Source organism: Heterodontus francisci, chromosome 27 (assembly GCF_036365525.1).
Source record: "Heterodontus francisci isolate sHetFra1 chromosome 27, sHetFra1.hap1, whole genome shotgun sequence".
NCBI lineage: Eukaryota > Metazoa > Chordata > Chondrichthyes > Heterodontiformes > Heterodontidae > Heterodontus > Heterodontus francisci.
Window position 1 is genome coordinate 27114497 of NC_090397.1, and position 14956 is coordinate 27129452.

Consider the following 14956-nt stretch of genomic DNA (forward strand, 5'->3'; position numbering starts at 1 on the left):
AAGAATTGACAATGAAAAAAACTTGAACTAGAATTTCAAAGAGGACGAGAAAGAGAAGGAAGGGAATTCAAAGTTTAAAAACTGGAACTAAGACGACAGGGTGGCCATGACTTCAAGGAAACTTCTGATGAGGAAAGATCTGACTCCAGCCCAGAACCCAGTGGAGAGCTGTTAAAATTTGTACAAGCCGCTCCTAAGTTTGAGGAAAGGGATGTTAGAGGCATTTTTCATTTCTTTTTGAAAAGATAGCCAGACAGATAAAATGGCCGATGGAAAGCTGGACACTGCTTATGTAAAGCAGGTTGATGGGCAGAGCTCATGAAGTTTATGCCGTGCTTTCTGAGGAGGATTCTGCAGATTGTGAAATGGTAAAAATGGCTATTCTCGCTGTGTATGAGTTCGTCCCTGAAGCTTACCAAAAGAAATTTTGGAACCTCCGTAGATTGTCTGGGCAGACTTATATAGAATTTGAAAGGGTAACAAATTAATTTTGATCATTGGATGCGGGCACTAAAGATGAAGGCCATGTATGAGAACCTTAGGGAACTAATTCTCCTGGAAGAATTTAAAAATTCACTCCCTCCATTAGTAAGAACTGATGTAGAGAACCAGAAAGCTTTAATAGCCAGACAGGCAGCAGAAATTGCTGATGATTCTGAGCTTGTGTATAAGCCCAAACCCTTTGTCTGTCACTTCCACAAACCCGTGAAGGACAGAAGGTGGGAGGGTGAGAGGAAGGCAAGTAGCCGGGGACAAGAAAGGACAGCTGGGAATGCCCCAGGATCTCCTCTTCAGGCCAGAGAGGAAGATGCTGAGGGTAGAAGTGAGGTCCACCAGACTAAGTGTTACCATTGTCACAAGGTGGGACACCTTCATGCAGAATGCTGGAAATTGTGGGGTAAGCCCATGGGACGTATTGGGGTACACAGAGCCAATGCAGAGAAAGGGGCCCTGACTGAGAGTACAGCAAATCAGTCTGTAGCTCTGACTGCAGTGTAAATCTAAATACAAAAACCACTGTGAGTGCAGAGGTTGTGAATAAGATACCTGAGAGTTATAGAGAATTCTTGTCGAAAGGAAAAGCAACCCCTTATCCCTCAAGTGAGTCAGGCAAACCTATAGTTTATACTTAGGGTTGCAGGAGCCACCCAAACTCTTTTGCTGGGGAAAGGCATAATATTTCCACCAGAGAGCACACTGTATGACAGGATGTTAGTGAATGATACTGGCAGGAAGTATATACCCGTACCTAGAGTGTGACCTAATGTCTGGAACGGTAACTGTCGGAGTTGTCCATAGCTTGCCAGTAGACGAAGTTGACCTACTCCTGGGGAATGATTTGGTCAGAGCAAAAGTAATAGCTTCTCCAGTAGTCAGAGAAAAACTAAGTGAAGTTAAAGAGACAAAACAGTTGCGGGAAAAGGTTCCAGGAAAATTTCCTTCATGTGTAGTAATCCGAGCAATGGCGAAACATGTTCCACTGTCGGAGGTAAAATTGGCAGCACAGACAGATAACTGAATATCTGAAACTTTCTTTGGGAATTTAGATAATCTGAAGGAAATGTTTAATACGTCTTCTCTGATCAAGGCTCAGCAAGCTGATCCAGAGTTAAATAAAGCGGCACAATCAGCTCCAACAGAAGCTGAGGCAAAAGGAGTTCCAGCAGGCTATTATATTAAAGATGGGATTCTGATGGGGAAGTGGAGACCTCCTCATAGACCTGTGGATGAAGAATGGACAGTAGCTCATCAGATAGTGATACCGCCAAAGTATCTTCAGGAACTATTAGGAGATCTAATTGAGGTATATATGATGATTAAGGGGATTGACAAAGTAGACATAGAGAGGATGTTTCCTCTTGTGGGGAAATCTAGAACAAGAGGTCATAGTTTTAGGATAAGAGGTAGCAGATTTAAAACAGAGATGAGGAGAAATTACTTCTCTCAAAGGGTTGTGAGTCTGTGGAATTCACTACCCCTGAGTGCGGTGGATGCCAGGACATTGAGTAAATTTGAGGAGATAGACAGATTTTTAATTAGTCATGGGTTGAAGGGTTAAGGAGAATGGGCGGGAAAGTGGAGTTGAGGCTGACATGAGATCTGCCATGATCGTATTGAATGGTGGAGCAGGCTCGAGGGGTTGAATTGCCTACTCCTGCTCCTAGTTATTATGTTCTTATGTTCTAACTATTAAGGATAGCACATGAAATTCCTATAGTGGGACTGTGGGGCTCCAGAAGACCACATCATGTATAGTTCGACATTTTTACTGGCCAGGTCTTTCCAAGGGCATGGTGCAGTTTTGTAAAATGTGGCATACATGCCAAATTGTGCGAAAACCACAACCTGTCATAAAACCAGCACCTCTAATTCCCAGACCAGTTATTGCGGAACCATTTGGTTGGTAGACTGTGTAGGACCTTTACCGCAAACAAAAGCGGGACACAAATATATACTCACTGTCATGGATATGGCTACTCAGTTCCCAAAGGCCATTCCCTTGAGAACAATTTTTGCTAAGGTAGTGGTAGAGAAGTTAACCCAGTTTCTTCACTAGATATGGATTACCAATTGAGATTGAGTTGGATCAAGGTTCCAATTTTATGTCTAAAATTTTCCAGCAAGTTATGGGTAATTTGGGTATAAAACAGTTAAAGTCTTCTGCATACTACCCATAGAGACAGGGAGCTTTAGAAAAGTACCATCAGACCCTCAAAATGATCATCAGGACATACAGAATATCTCCATGATTGGGACAAATGGCTAGAATTTCTTTTGTTTGTCACTAGGGATTCACTTAATGAATCTACCGGTTTTAGTACTTTTTAATTAGTTTATGGACATGAGATTAGAAGTACTCTAAAACTAATTAAAGAAAGGTTTTCACGAGAGTGCTGACTTGGGGCTGCATTAGAGTGCTAAAGTGGGAGTTTTGTGACTGAGGGAGTTCGGTGAGGAGGAGCTCCTTTCATTTACTACCTGTCCTCAAAGAGCGTGAGGGGAGCCGAGAGTTTCCAAAGAGCACAGCTGACTGGTGAGTAAGTCCTGGTGGGTATTTTTTCAAACTGGATTGAATTGTAAGTCATTGTTTTAGCAAGACTTAGTTGATTTTTTTTTATTGAATAGTCTTCTAAAGTTTTAAATTTAATGGGTCTAGTCATGGCAGGAGAGCTTAAAGCCGTGGTTTGCTCCTCTTGCCGCATGTGGGAATCTGGGAACACTTCCAGTCCCCAGGACCAGCATGTGTGCAGGAAGTGTGTCCAGCTGCAGCTCCTGGAAGCTCGGGTTTCAGAGCTGGAACAGCGGATGGAAACACTGTGGAGCATCCGCGAGTCTGAGAGCATCGTGGATAGCACGTTTAGAGAGGTGGTCACACCACAGCTGAAGGGACTTGAGGAAGGAAGGGAATGGGTGACCATGAGGCAGTCCAAGAGAAACAGGCAGGTAGTTCAGGAGTCCCCTGGTGTCCCGCTTGCAAATCGGTATTCCATTTTGGAGGCTGATGAAGCTGGTTCCTCCAGGGAGTGCGGACAGAGCCAAGCTTCTGGCACCACAAGCAGCCCGTCTGCACAGGAAGGGGGAAAGAGAGGACGAGCAATAGTAATAGGGGATTCTATAGTAAGGAGAACAGATAGGCGCTACTGTGGCCGTCAACGTGACTCCAGGATGATGTGTTGCCTCCCTGGTGCCAGGGTCCAGGATGTCACTGAACGGCTGCAGGGCATCCTGAAGGGGGAGGGTGATAAGGCAGAGGTCATGGTACATGTTGGTACCAATGACATAGGTAGAAAGAGGGATGAGGTCTTGCATCAAGAATTCAGGGAGTTAGGCAGTAGACTAAAAAGCAGGACCTCTCGGGTTGTAATCTCTGGATTACTCCCAGTGCCACGTGCTAGCAAGTATAGAAATAGGAGAATAGCACAGGTGAATGCGTGGCTTAAGAGTTGATGCAGGAGGGAGGGTTTTAGATTCCTGGACCACTGGGACCGTTTCTGGGGAAGGTGGGACCTGTACAAGCGAGATGGTCTATATCTGAACCAGAGGGGGACTAACATCCTTGCTGGCGGGTTTGCTAGTGCTGTTGGGAGGAGTTTAAACTAATTTGGCAGGGGGAGGGGATGCAGACTCCGAGCAGAATAGGGACACAGCTAAACACAAGAAAGCAAACAGGTCAGAGGGAATACAGTGGAAGTAAGTTTCAAGGGAGTAAGACCAGGATGGATGGCCTCTACTTTAATGCCAGGAGTATTACAGGTAAAACAGATGAGTTCAGGGCAAGGATTGACACGTGGAATTGTGATATAGTAGCCATCACGGAGATATGGTTGAGAGAGGGGCAGGATTGGCAGCTCAATATCCCGGGATATAGAATCTTCAGGTGAGACAGAGGAGGGGACATTGCAATATTAGTTGAGGAGTCAGTTACTGCAGTAAGGAGAAATGATATCTTGGAGGGGGCATCAAACAAAGCTTTATGGGTAGAGTTTAGGAATAAAAAAGGGACAGCCACATTGCTAGGTGTTTATTATAGACCCCCAGATAGTCAGCGGGAAATTGAGGAGCAAATACGTGCGCAATTCACAGAGGTGTGTAAAAATAATAATAGGGTAATTATATTAGGTGATTTCAACTTTCCCAACATTAATTGGATAGTCATCGTGTTAAGGGCTTAGATGGAGTGGAGTTCTTAAAATGTATACAGGAGAACTTTTTAGCTCAATATATAGAGGATCCAACAAGGGAGGGTGCCTAATTCTGGGGAATGAAGCCGGACAGGGGGTTGATGTGTTGGTGGGGGAGCATTTTGGTGATAGCGACCACAACGTGGTACAATTTAAGCTTGTTATGGAGAAAGAAAAAGACAAGTTGTAAAAAATGTTTTGGATTGATGGAGAGCAAATTTTAGTAAAATAAGGCAGGATCTGGCCAAGGTAGACTGGAAAGAGTTACTCATCGGGAAATCTACAGAAGAGCAGTGGGGAGCATTCAAAAAGGAAATGGGGATGGTACAGGCCCAACATGTTCCCTCCAGGGTAATAGGTAGGAGCAACAAGCCCAGAGAACCATGGATGACCAGAAACATTCAGGGTACGATGAGAAGGAAAAGAGAGGCTTTTAGCAAATACAAGGAGAGCAAATCAACGGAAGCATTAGTGGAGTACAGAAAGTGTAGGATGGAGCTTAAGAAAGCAATTAGGAGAGCAAAGAGGGGATATGAGAAAGCTCTGGCTGATAAAAGTAGGGAAAATCCCAAGATATTCCATAAGTATATCAATGGAAAGAGGATAACCAGTGAAAGAGTAGGGCCCATTAGGGACCAAGGGGGAAATCTGTGAGTGGAGCCAGAGGACATTGGTAGGGTGTTGAACGAATACTTCACATCTGTCTTCACCCAAGAGAATGAGGATGTAGATATGGAACTCAGAGAGAGAGACTGTGAGGTTCTTGAGCAAATTGTCATGGGGAGTGACAAGGTATTGGAGGTTTTGGCAGGCTTAAAAGTGGACAAATCTCCAGGTTCAGACGATTTGTGTCCCAGGATGCTGTGGGAGGTGAGGGTGGAGATTGCAGGGGCTCTGACCCAAATTTTTAATTCCTCTCTGGCCACGGGGGAGGTGCCAGAGGACTGGAGAACAGCTAATGTGGTCCCACTATTTAAGAAAGGTTGTAGAGATAACTACAGGGAATTACAGACCAGTGAGTCTCACGTCAGTGGTAGGGAAACTATTGGAGAAAATTTGAAGGAGAGAATCTATCTCCACTTGGAGAGGCAAAATTTGATTAGGAACAGTCAGCATGGCTTTGTCAGAGGGAGGTCATGCCTAACAGATTTGATTGAATTTTTTGAGCATGTGACCAGGTGTGTAGATGAGGGTCGTGCAGTTGATGTAGTTTACATGGATTTCAGCAAAGCCTTTGACAAGGTCCCACATGGGAGACTTATCAAGAAAGCAAATGCACATGGGATACAGGGTAACTTGATAAGGTGGATTCAAAATTGGCTTAGCTGCAGGAGACAGAGAGTGATGACAGACGGCTGTTTTAGTGACTGGAGCCAGTGTCCAGTGGCGTACCACAGGGATCTGTGCTGGGTCCCCTATTGTTTGTCATTTATATAAACGACATAGATGACTATGTGGGGGGTAGGATCAGTAAGTTTGCGGATGACACAAAGATTGGCCGAGTGGTTAACAGTGAGGTTGAGTGTCTTGGGTTACAGGAAGATATAGACGGGATGGTCAAATGGGCAGAAAAGTGGCAGATGGAATTTAACCCTGAAAAGTTTGAGGTGATACACTTTGGAAGGAGTAATGTGACACGGAAGTATTCAATGAATGGCCTGACGCTGGGATGTTCCGAGGAACAAAGGGACCTTGGCGTGTTTGTGCATAGATCTCTGAAGGCAGAAGGGCAGGTTAATAGGGTGGTGAAAAAGGCATATGGGACACACCTTTATCAATCGAGGCATAGATTACAAAAGCAGGGAGGTCATGTTGGAGTTGTATGGAACTTTGGTAAGGCCACAGCTGGAGTATTGTGTGCAATTCTGGTAGCCACATTATAGGAAGGATGTGATTGCACTGGGGGGGGGTGGGTGCAGAGGCGATTCACCAGGATGTCGCCTGGGATGGAATATTTAAGCTATGACAAGAGGTTGGATAGGCTTGGGTTGTTTTCGCTGGAGCAGAAAAGACAGAGGGGTGACCTGATCAAGGTGTACAAGATTATGAGGGGCATGGACAGGGTGGATAGGGAGCAGCTGTTCCCCTTAGTTGAAGGGTCAGTTATGAGGGGACACAAGTTTAAGGTGAGGGGCAGGAGGTTTAAGGGGGATTTGAGGAAGAACTGTTTTACCCAGAGGGTGGTGACGGTCTGAAATGCACTGCCTGGGAGGGTGGTAGAGGCTGGTTGCCTCACATCCTTTAAAAAGTACCTGGATGAGGACTTGGCATGTCATAACATTCAAGGCTATGGGCAAATGGGATTAGGTAGGCAGGTCAGGTGTCTTTACTGCATCAGTGCAGACTCGATGGGCCGAAGGGCCTCTTCTGCACTATTATTCTGTGATTCTGATTCTGTGATTTTAGAACAGAGGGATGATTCCTCTGTGCTAGATTATGTATCTGTGTTCTAGGAATGGCTCACGAGAGCTTGCAAAGTGACTCAGTAACACCGAATAGTTTCCCAACCAACCATGAAGAAATGGACAGACAAGCATGCCAAGACCTGAACATTTCAACCAGGGGGGATGAGGTGTTAGTATTACTGCCTTCACAGGGTAAATCGTTTAAAGCACGGTTCAGTGGCTCATATAAAGTGGTCAAGAGAATTGGTGAAGTAAATTATTTCATTGACACCCCAGATGGCTGGAAAAAGAATTGACGGTGTCATATCAATATGTTAAAACATATTGAGTGGCGCAGTGGTTAGCACCGCAGCCTAACAGCTCCAGGGACCCGGGTTCGATTCTGGGTACTGCCTGTGCAGAGTTTGCAAGTTCTCCCTGTGACCGCATGGGTTTTCGCCGGGTGCTCCGGTTTCCTCCCACAGCCAAAGACTTGCAGGTGATAGGTAAATTGGCTGTTGTAAATTGCCCCTAGTGTAGGTAGGTGGTAGGGAATATGGGATTACTGTAGGGTTAGTATAAATGGGTGGTTGTTGGTCAGCACAGACTCGGTGGGCCGAAGGGCCTGTTTCAGTGCTGTATCTCTAAATAAATAAAATAAATAAATAAAAATAAAATCATCGCTGGGAGGAGGATAAGCAAGCACAGGTATGTCAGGTAGTAGGGACAGTGAGGGATGAAAGGGATAGTGAGGATGAGTCAGAAGGAGGTCTAGACACTAGTCAAATTGAACTTCATACTATCTGGTTAGCTAATACTGAATTGGTAGGGAGATTAGACATTATACTTTCATATTTAGATGCAGAACAACTAGAAGACCTAACAAGGCTACTCATGGCATTTAAAAGAGTCTGCAGGGATAAGCCAGGATGCACAACCTTAGCCATACATGATATAGATGTAGGGGAATCCTTTCCAATAAAACAGCATTCCTATTGGTTAAGTCCGGAGTAACAGGCCCAGTTAAATCAGAAATCCAATACATGTTGGAAAACCACCTAATTGAACCCAGTCAAAGCAGCTGGAGTTGACCAGTGGTATTAATGCCTAAACCTGATGGTTCAACCTGACTCTGCATAGACTACATAAAAGTTAATGTAGTAACGAAGGCAGACTCCTACCCAATTCCTCACTTGGAAGACTGTATTGACAGAGTGGCCACTGCCATGTTTATTACAAAAACAAATTTGTTAAAGGGATATTGGCAAGTTCCTTTAACACCTCAAGCTAAAGAAATATTGGCCTTTGTCATACCAGATCGTCTTTACCAATGCTGAGTGATGCCATTTGGGCTAAAAAATGCCCAGCAACCTTTCAGAGACAATGAACCAAGTAATAGCCTTGGTGTTCCTAACTGTGTAGTTTACCTTGATGATGTGCTGGTATACAGTGACACTTGGAAGGACTACTTGGAACAACAAGAAGCTCTATTTAGAAAATTACAATTGGTTGATTCAATAATAAACCTTGCCAAAAGTGAATTTGCAAAAGCAAGGGTAACCTATCTCGGGCATATAGTAGGGCAAGGTCAAGAACAGCAAAAATATAAGTATTGGTGGAGTTCCCTATCCCTAAGACTAAGCAAGAAATCATGAAGTTTTGGGGGATGTGTGGTTTGAACCACACATTTGTACCAGATTTTAGTACCATAGCTGCTCCACTGACAGATTTACCACAGAAAAAGAAAAGCAAGGTAGTGTGGTCAGGGGAGTGCCAAGCATCTTTTGAAAGGATGAAAGCTATTTTGATTAATGAACCAGTGTTGGTTGCTCCAAATTTCACTGAGCCCTTCAAGGTAGCAATTGATGCTAGTGACCTGGGGTTCAGTGCAGTCCTGTTACAAGACCATGAATCGGGCTTAGAAAGGCCAGTGGGATACTTTTCCAAAAAGCTAAATTGACACCAAAAAGGATATTCAACAGTGGAAAAAGAAACCCTCAGTTTATTATTGGCTCTTAAGCATTTTGAAGTCTATGTCCACCACGAGTACAGAGAAACACTGATATATATGGATCGTGTGGAAAAATTCAAAAGCCAGAATGCCAGACAGTTCCAGTGGAATTTACTATTACAAACTTATCACTTAAAGATTATCCACATTGTGGGCAAAAATAATGTAATTGCAGATGCTTTATTTTTTAGTTTAGTTTAGAGATACAGCACTGAAACAGGCCCTTCGGCCCACCGAGTCTGTGCCAACCATCAACCACCCATTTATACTAATCCTACACTAATCCCATATTCCTACCACATCCCCACCTGTCCCTATATATTTCCCTACCACCTACCTCTACTAGGGGCAATTTATAATGTCCAATTAACCTATCAACCAGCAAGTCTTTGGCATGTGGGAGGAAACTGGAGCACACGGAGGAAACCCACGCAGGCACAGGGAAACTCTGCACAGGCAGTTCCCAGAATCGAACCCGGGTCCCTGGAGCTGTGAGGCTGCGGTGCTAACCACTGCGCCATTGTGCCGTTGGAAGGTAACTTTGCTTTGAGTTATCTAAGTGCAAAGATGGTACAAAACAGAACTGTATTAGCTACAAGAAAAGAGTGAATGAATATGAGTGTGAGTGTTTTACTTTGCAATGAAACGCATTTAAAAATGACATTTCATTTCTCCAAGGATGGAGGTGTTACGAAAGTGTCTCGGTGTTTTGTTAAATATATTTTTTGAGGATTCATTTTTAAAAGATTGAAGAAATGTTAAACCTTGGGCTTTTCAAAGGGAGTCACCTAAAGGCCACTTGCCTTTGAAAAACAGTCCCTGGAAATGTTTTTTAAAAGGGGTACTGAGAGGTCTTGAGGAAAACAAGTCTTTCCCGGAAACAACCTGACTTCCAGCAACAACAACAAGCCTTTCTGGGAAATCACCTGACTTCCAACTCAATAGACAACAGAGAACTTTGGATACCTGGAGAAGTTATTTCCAAAGAAGTGACAGGTCAAGATTAATGGAGGTCAAAATGTTGACCTCCTGTTATTGGTTTCACTTTTGACTCATTTTGAGTTAAGTTGAACTGTAGAAAAAGGGAGAGAACTTCCAAGGAGAGAAGAGAATTCCCAAAGAAGGAGAGAAGACCACAATCTAGCTCAGCATTCCAGCATCTCTCTACAAGACCCTGAGTAGTACACTGTATCAACTCATGTCACCTCCTGTCTTTGAAGAAAAGCTTGTTAAATTAATTCTCAACGCCGCCTGAAAAAAACTGTTCTCAAAGATCACAGTGACCTGTCTACGTGTACTCAGAGGCCATACTGTATGCCAGTTTTGGGAACACAACATATTTCATCTGCTGTTTCTTCAAGAATGAGCAAGTATTCAGCCCAAGTGTTTTTTCTCTGTAATAGAGCTCAAAAAACACAAATCCCTTTATTTTACCGGTTAACCAGAGTATGTTTTTTTTTATTATTCATGGGAATGGGGGCATCGCTGGCCAGGCCAGCATATATTGCCCATCCCTAATTGCCCTTGAGAAGGTGGTGGTGAGCTGCCTTCTTGAACCGCTGCAGTCCATGTGGGGTAGGTACACCCACAGTGCTGTTAGGAAGGGAGTTCCAGGATTTTGACCCAGCGACAGTGAAGGAATGGCGATATAGTTCCAAGTCAGGATGGTGTGTGACTTGGAGGGGAACTTGCAGGTGGTGGTGTTCTCATGTATTTGCTGCCCTTGTCCTTCTAGTTGGTAGAGGTCACGGGTTTGGAAGGTGCTGTCTGAGGAGCCTTGGTGCATTGCTGCAGTGCATCTTGTAGATGGTACACACTGCTGCCACTGTGCGTTGGTGGTGGAGGGACTGAATATTTGTAGATGGGGTGCCAATCAAGCGGGCTGCTTTGTCCTGGATGGTGTCGAGCTTCTTGAGTATTGTTGGAGCTGCACCCATCCAGGCAAGTGGAGAGTATTCCATCACACTCCTGACTTGTGCCTTGTAGATGGTGGACAGGCTTTGGGGAGTCAGGAGATGAGTTACTCGCCTCAGGATTCCTAGCCTCTTACCTGCTCATGTCGCCACGGTATTTATATGGCTACTTCAGTTCAGTTTCTGGTCGATGGTAGCCCCTGGGATGTTGATAGTGGGGGATTCAGCGATGGTAATGCCGTTGAATGTCAAGGGGAGATGGTTAGATTCTCTCTTGTTGGATGTGTATGTGTAAGGGTGAGGGGCTAAGGTAAAAAGGGAACTTTAATGTTTCAATCTGTGTGTTTATGCTTTACTTCATTACCAGTTAAGGCTTGTTTTATAATAAAGTGATAATGTTATTGTTTAATAAAGAAACCTGGTTGGTGTGTTTTATTCTGGCATAAAAACAGAGTCTATGATTGACCGTATCGGTAAGTGGGAAAAAATTTAAATATATGTTGTGAACCGTGGAGAAGTGGAACTAGAATAAACAGTGCACTCCTCCCACCTCGGTTGTAACAACATCCATTGTGTTTTTCTGCTAAATTTGAACAAATGCAAATCTGTCTTTAATCTTTTGAAACCAAATATCCAATTGAAAACAATATGTGTGAGATATTTCAAGTAATTTGTGTATATTAACATGCTTTTCTAATCTCACTTCCTGCTAGTGTTCTGACTTATTAATTCTTCACATAGATTCCCTAAGGGTTCAAAGGTTAAATGCATTAACTAGTGTGTTACTAAGATAGCAAGTTTGATTACTGGTCGATGCTGAGACTATTTATCTCAGTCATGGTAGTGGTGGGATCATTTTAATTGACATCAATGCTCCTAAGATAGGGAAAGGAAAATTTCCAGGATTTCTACTCCTTCTCATAATCTAGACATTCTTGCTGTAACATATACATATGTGGACATCAGATCAGTGTGGGCATTGATACCCTCTGTTAAATCATTACTAATCTCACAGATGAAGTATGATTGAAATACCAAAGGGGTGGCAGAGAGATAGGGGAAAAAGAGAAAATAATGATTTGAGTGACATGCATATTAATTATTCATTTTTTTTGCTGTTATTAGTCTGAAAAGATCTGGGATGTGTATCATTGCTGCTATTCATGTCCGCCGACAGGTAATTATCTATTATTTGTGTATTATAATGATTTGCCTGTTATTCTTGCGAGGGCAAAGTGCCTAGTGGAGTGCTCCATGGATCAGTATTTGAATACTAGGGATGGATTTTCCTGTGCTATGCTACCAAAATTGTTTAGGATGTCAAGGCAAAATTGGGTAGTTCGGCTGCCAAGATCTTCCCACTCTGAGCAGGATACACACCCTATCAGGCTCAACATGAGCCACTCCTTCACTCCTCACCTCATTTAAATGCTAGGGAGAATCAGGGTCCAGATTTCTGGTGGCTTTTTCCTGTTGCTGCTGGCAATATCGGGCTGGGCCTTCCTGGCGTCTGGGCCCATAGCGAGCCACTGCCGGAGGCATTTTCTGCTCCTCTCCCCCGCACTCCCCCGCCACGATCCCTGACGTCGTGGGGGTCTGTAAAGTCCATTCTGTGGAAAGGCGGTGAAATTGAGTGAAGAAATAATTGAAATGGCATGTAATAGATCTGTGTTCAGTCAAATTTTAATCATAGGAAAATATGAAGTATGGATCCAATTCTGGGCTCCACACTTTAGGAAGGATGTAAAGGCATTGGAGAGGATGCAAAAAGGATTTACGAGAATGGTTCCTGGAATGAGAGACTTAATTTACATGGATAGATTGGTGAAGCTGGTAATATACTTATAGGAGAAGGTTTAAAGGACATTTGATTGAAGTGTTCAAAATTATGACCAGTCTGGACAGAGTTGATAGGGAGAAACTGTTCCTATTGATGGAAAGGTCAAGAAGAAGAGGACACTGATTGAAGATGATTGGCAAAAGAATCAAAAGCGACAGGAGAACAAACTTTTTTACACAGCAAGTGGTTAGGATCTGGAATGCACTGCCTGTGTGTGTAGTGGAGGCAGATTCAATCATGGCTTTCAGAAGGGAATGAGATAATTGTCTGAAGAGAAAAAAAAATGCAGGGTAATGGGGAAAAGGTGGTAGGAGAGTGGGACTAGCTGAGTTGCTCTTGCAGACAGCTGGCACGGGCATGATGAGCCGAATGGGATTTTTCTGTGCTGTAACCGTTCTATGATTCTACATATTTTTATGATCTGTTTATCAAGACAACTTATCAAAATAATTATGGAGCAAGAAGGCCATTTAGCCTATCTTGATTTATCCATCCAGAGATCCGAACCTTCCCTCCATTGTAGCATACAATGTTTCTGAAATGATTCCAGTTGTTTTTGTCCTCACTACTCTTTGTGGAAGTTTACATGTGTAGAAAAATATCCTGATATCAGTCCTAAAAGGACATTTCTCTAATGTATCCCCCTAGTTCTACTCCCACAATTTCATTCAAATTAATACTCTGGGTTACCCTTTTCTATACAATTTAACAATCTTGCATAGCTCTAAGAACACTTCTTAGTCAGCTCTTTTCTTGGTTGAGAAACTAGGGTCTGTCCAGTCTTTCCTCATAACTCAGATCCCTGATGCTGGGCATCAGCCTCTTTTCTTTTCTTTGCACTGCCTTCAGTGCTCAAACTACTCTCTTAATTCTTGGTGACTAGAAACGGACACATTTTAAGATGTGTGGTCTGACTAGAATATTATAGAGTTTGATCATGACTTCCCCTGACTTATATTGTGGCAATGCAGTTCAATATCCTATTGTTTTGCTTTGTTTGTTTGGACATGATTAGCCTTAAGTCTACTAAAACTCCTAGGTCTCTTTAAACCTCATTCCTAGCTAGTTCAATACCATTCATTGAGTATGTGTTCTGAGCCAACCCAAAATACTTGGCAGTCACCACTGACTGAAAGCTGAACTTGACAGTCATATCAACATCATGACTACAAAAGCAGGGCAGAGACTTGATACTCTGTGATGAGTGACTCACCTCCTGACCCTGCAAAATGCTTCCATTACATGACCATTCGCCGGGGTGGAAGAGCTTCAAAATCGTGCAAAGAGCTTGACACCATCATGGATAGAGCAGTTTGGTTCTCGTGTCACTGAATTCAATATTGAGCTCTTTCACCACCATGCACTGTGGCTGACATATGAATGATCTAAACAATGCACTGCAGCAACTCATCAAGGCTACTTAGGCTACAGAGGACAAGAGCAACAATGTTGTGGAAACACCATTGCCTCAAAATTCTCCTGTAAGTCCCACATCATCTTGATATGGACATATGTTACCTTTCCTTCATCGCTGCATGGTCAATTTCCTGGAATTCCTTACCTTATTATAGGACCACCATCCCACAAGAACTATAGAGTCCACCACCACCTTCTTGGGGTTCGAGTGATTGGTAATAAATACAACATTGTACATATCCTGAGAACATATTAGAAATTCTAGATCACTGGTTGGGTCTGGATGAAGAAAGCTCTCCAGCTCATCCATCCAGAATACCAATCCCATGGACTTCCCATTAAACCATCCAGCTGTTGCTTATTAAATAAGTCTGATGTCTTAGCTTCAACTACTTTTCCCGACAAACTTTCCAACAACTGAAAACTCTGTGCAGAAATATTTCATGGCATCTGCCTAAATTTCGCTTTGAAATCCTGATGGTGGTTCCCCGTTGTTTAGCTACTGTGAAAACATAGTTCCAGATATTGATACATTCAAATTTTCTTACTTTATTCTGCAAAGCATAGTGTCATTTACGGCACAGAAGGAGGGCATTTGGTTCATCGAGTTCATGCCAGCTCTCCATAGGGCAATGCAGTCAGTCCCACTCCCCAGCTCGATTCCCATAGCCCTGCAAGTCTATTTCTCTCAGGTAGCCATCCAACTTCCT

General features: G+C 43.3%; 1 protein-coding gene across 1 annotated transcript in view; it reads left to right on the forward strand.

Moving 5' to 3' along the window:
• LOC137384929 (mucin-2-like) overlaps positions 1–14956 on the forward strand; it is a 111947-nt gene that overhangs the window by 89364 nt on the left and 7627 nt on the right. Inside the window, exon 81 of the mRNA XM_068059638.1 lies at positions 12116–12167. Coding sequence (XP_067915739.1) covers positions 12116–12167 — 52 coding nt within the window. The remainder of the gene's footprint in view (positions 1–12115; positions 12168–14956) is intronic.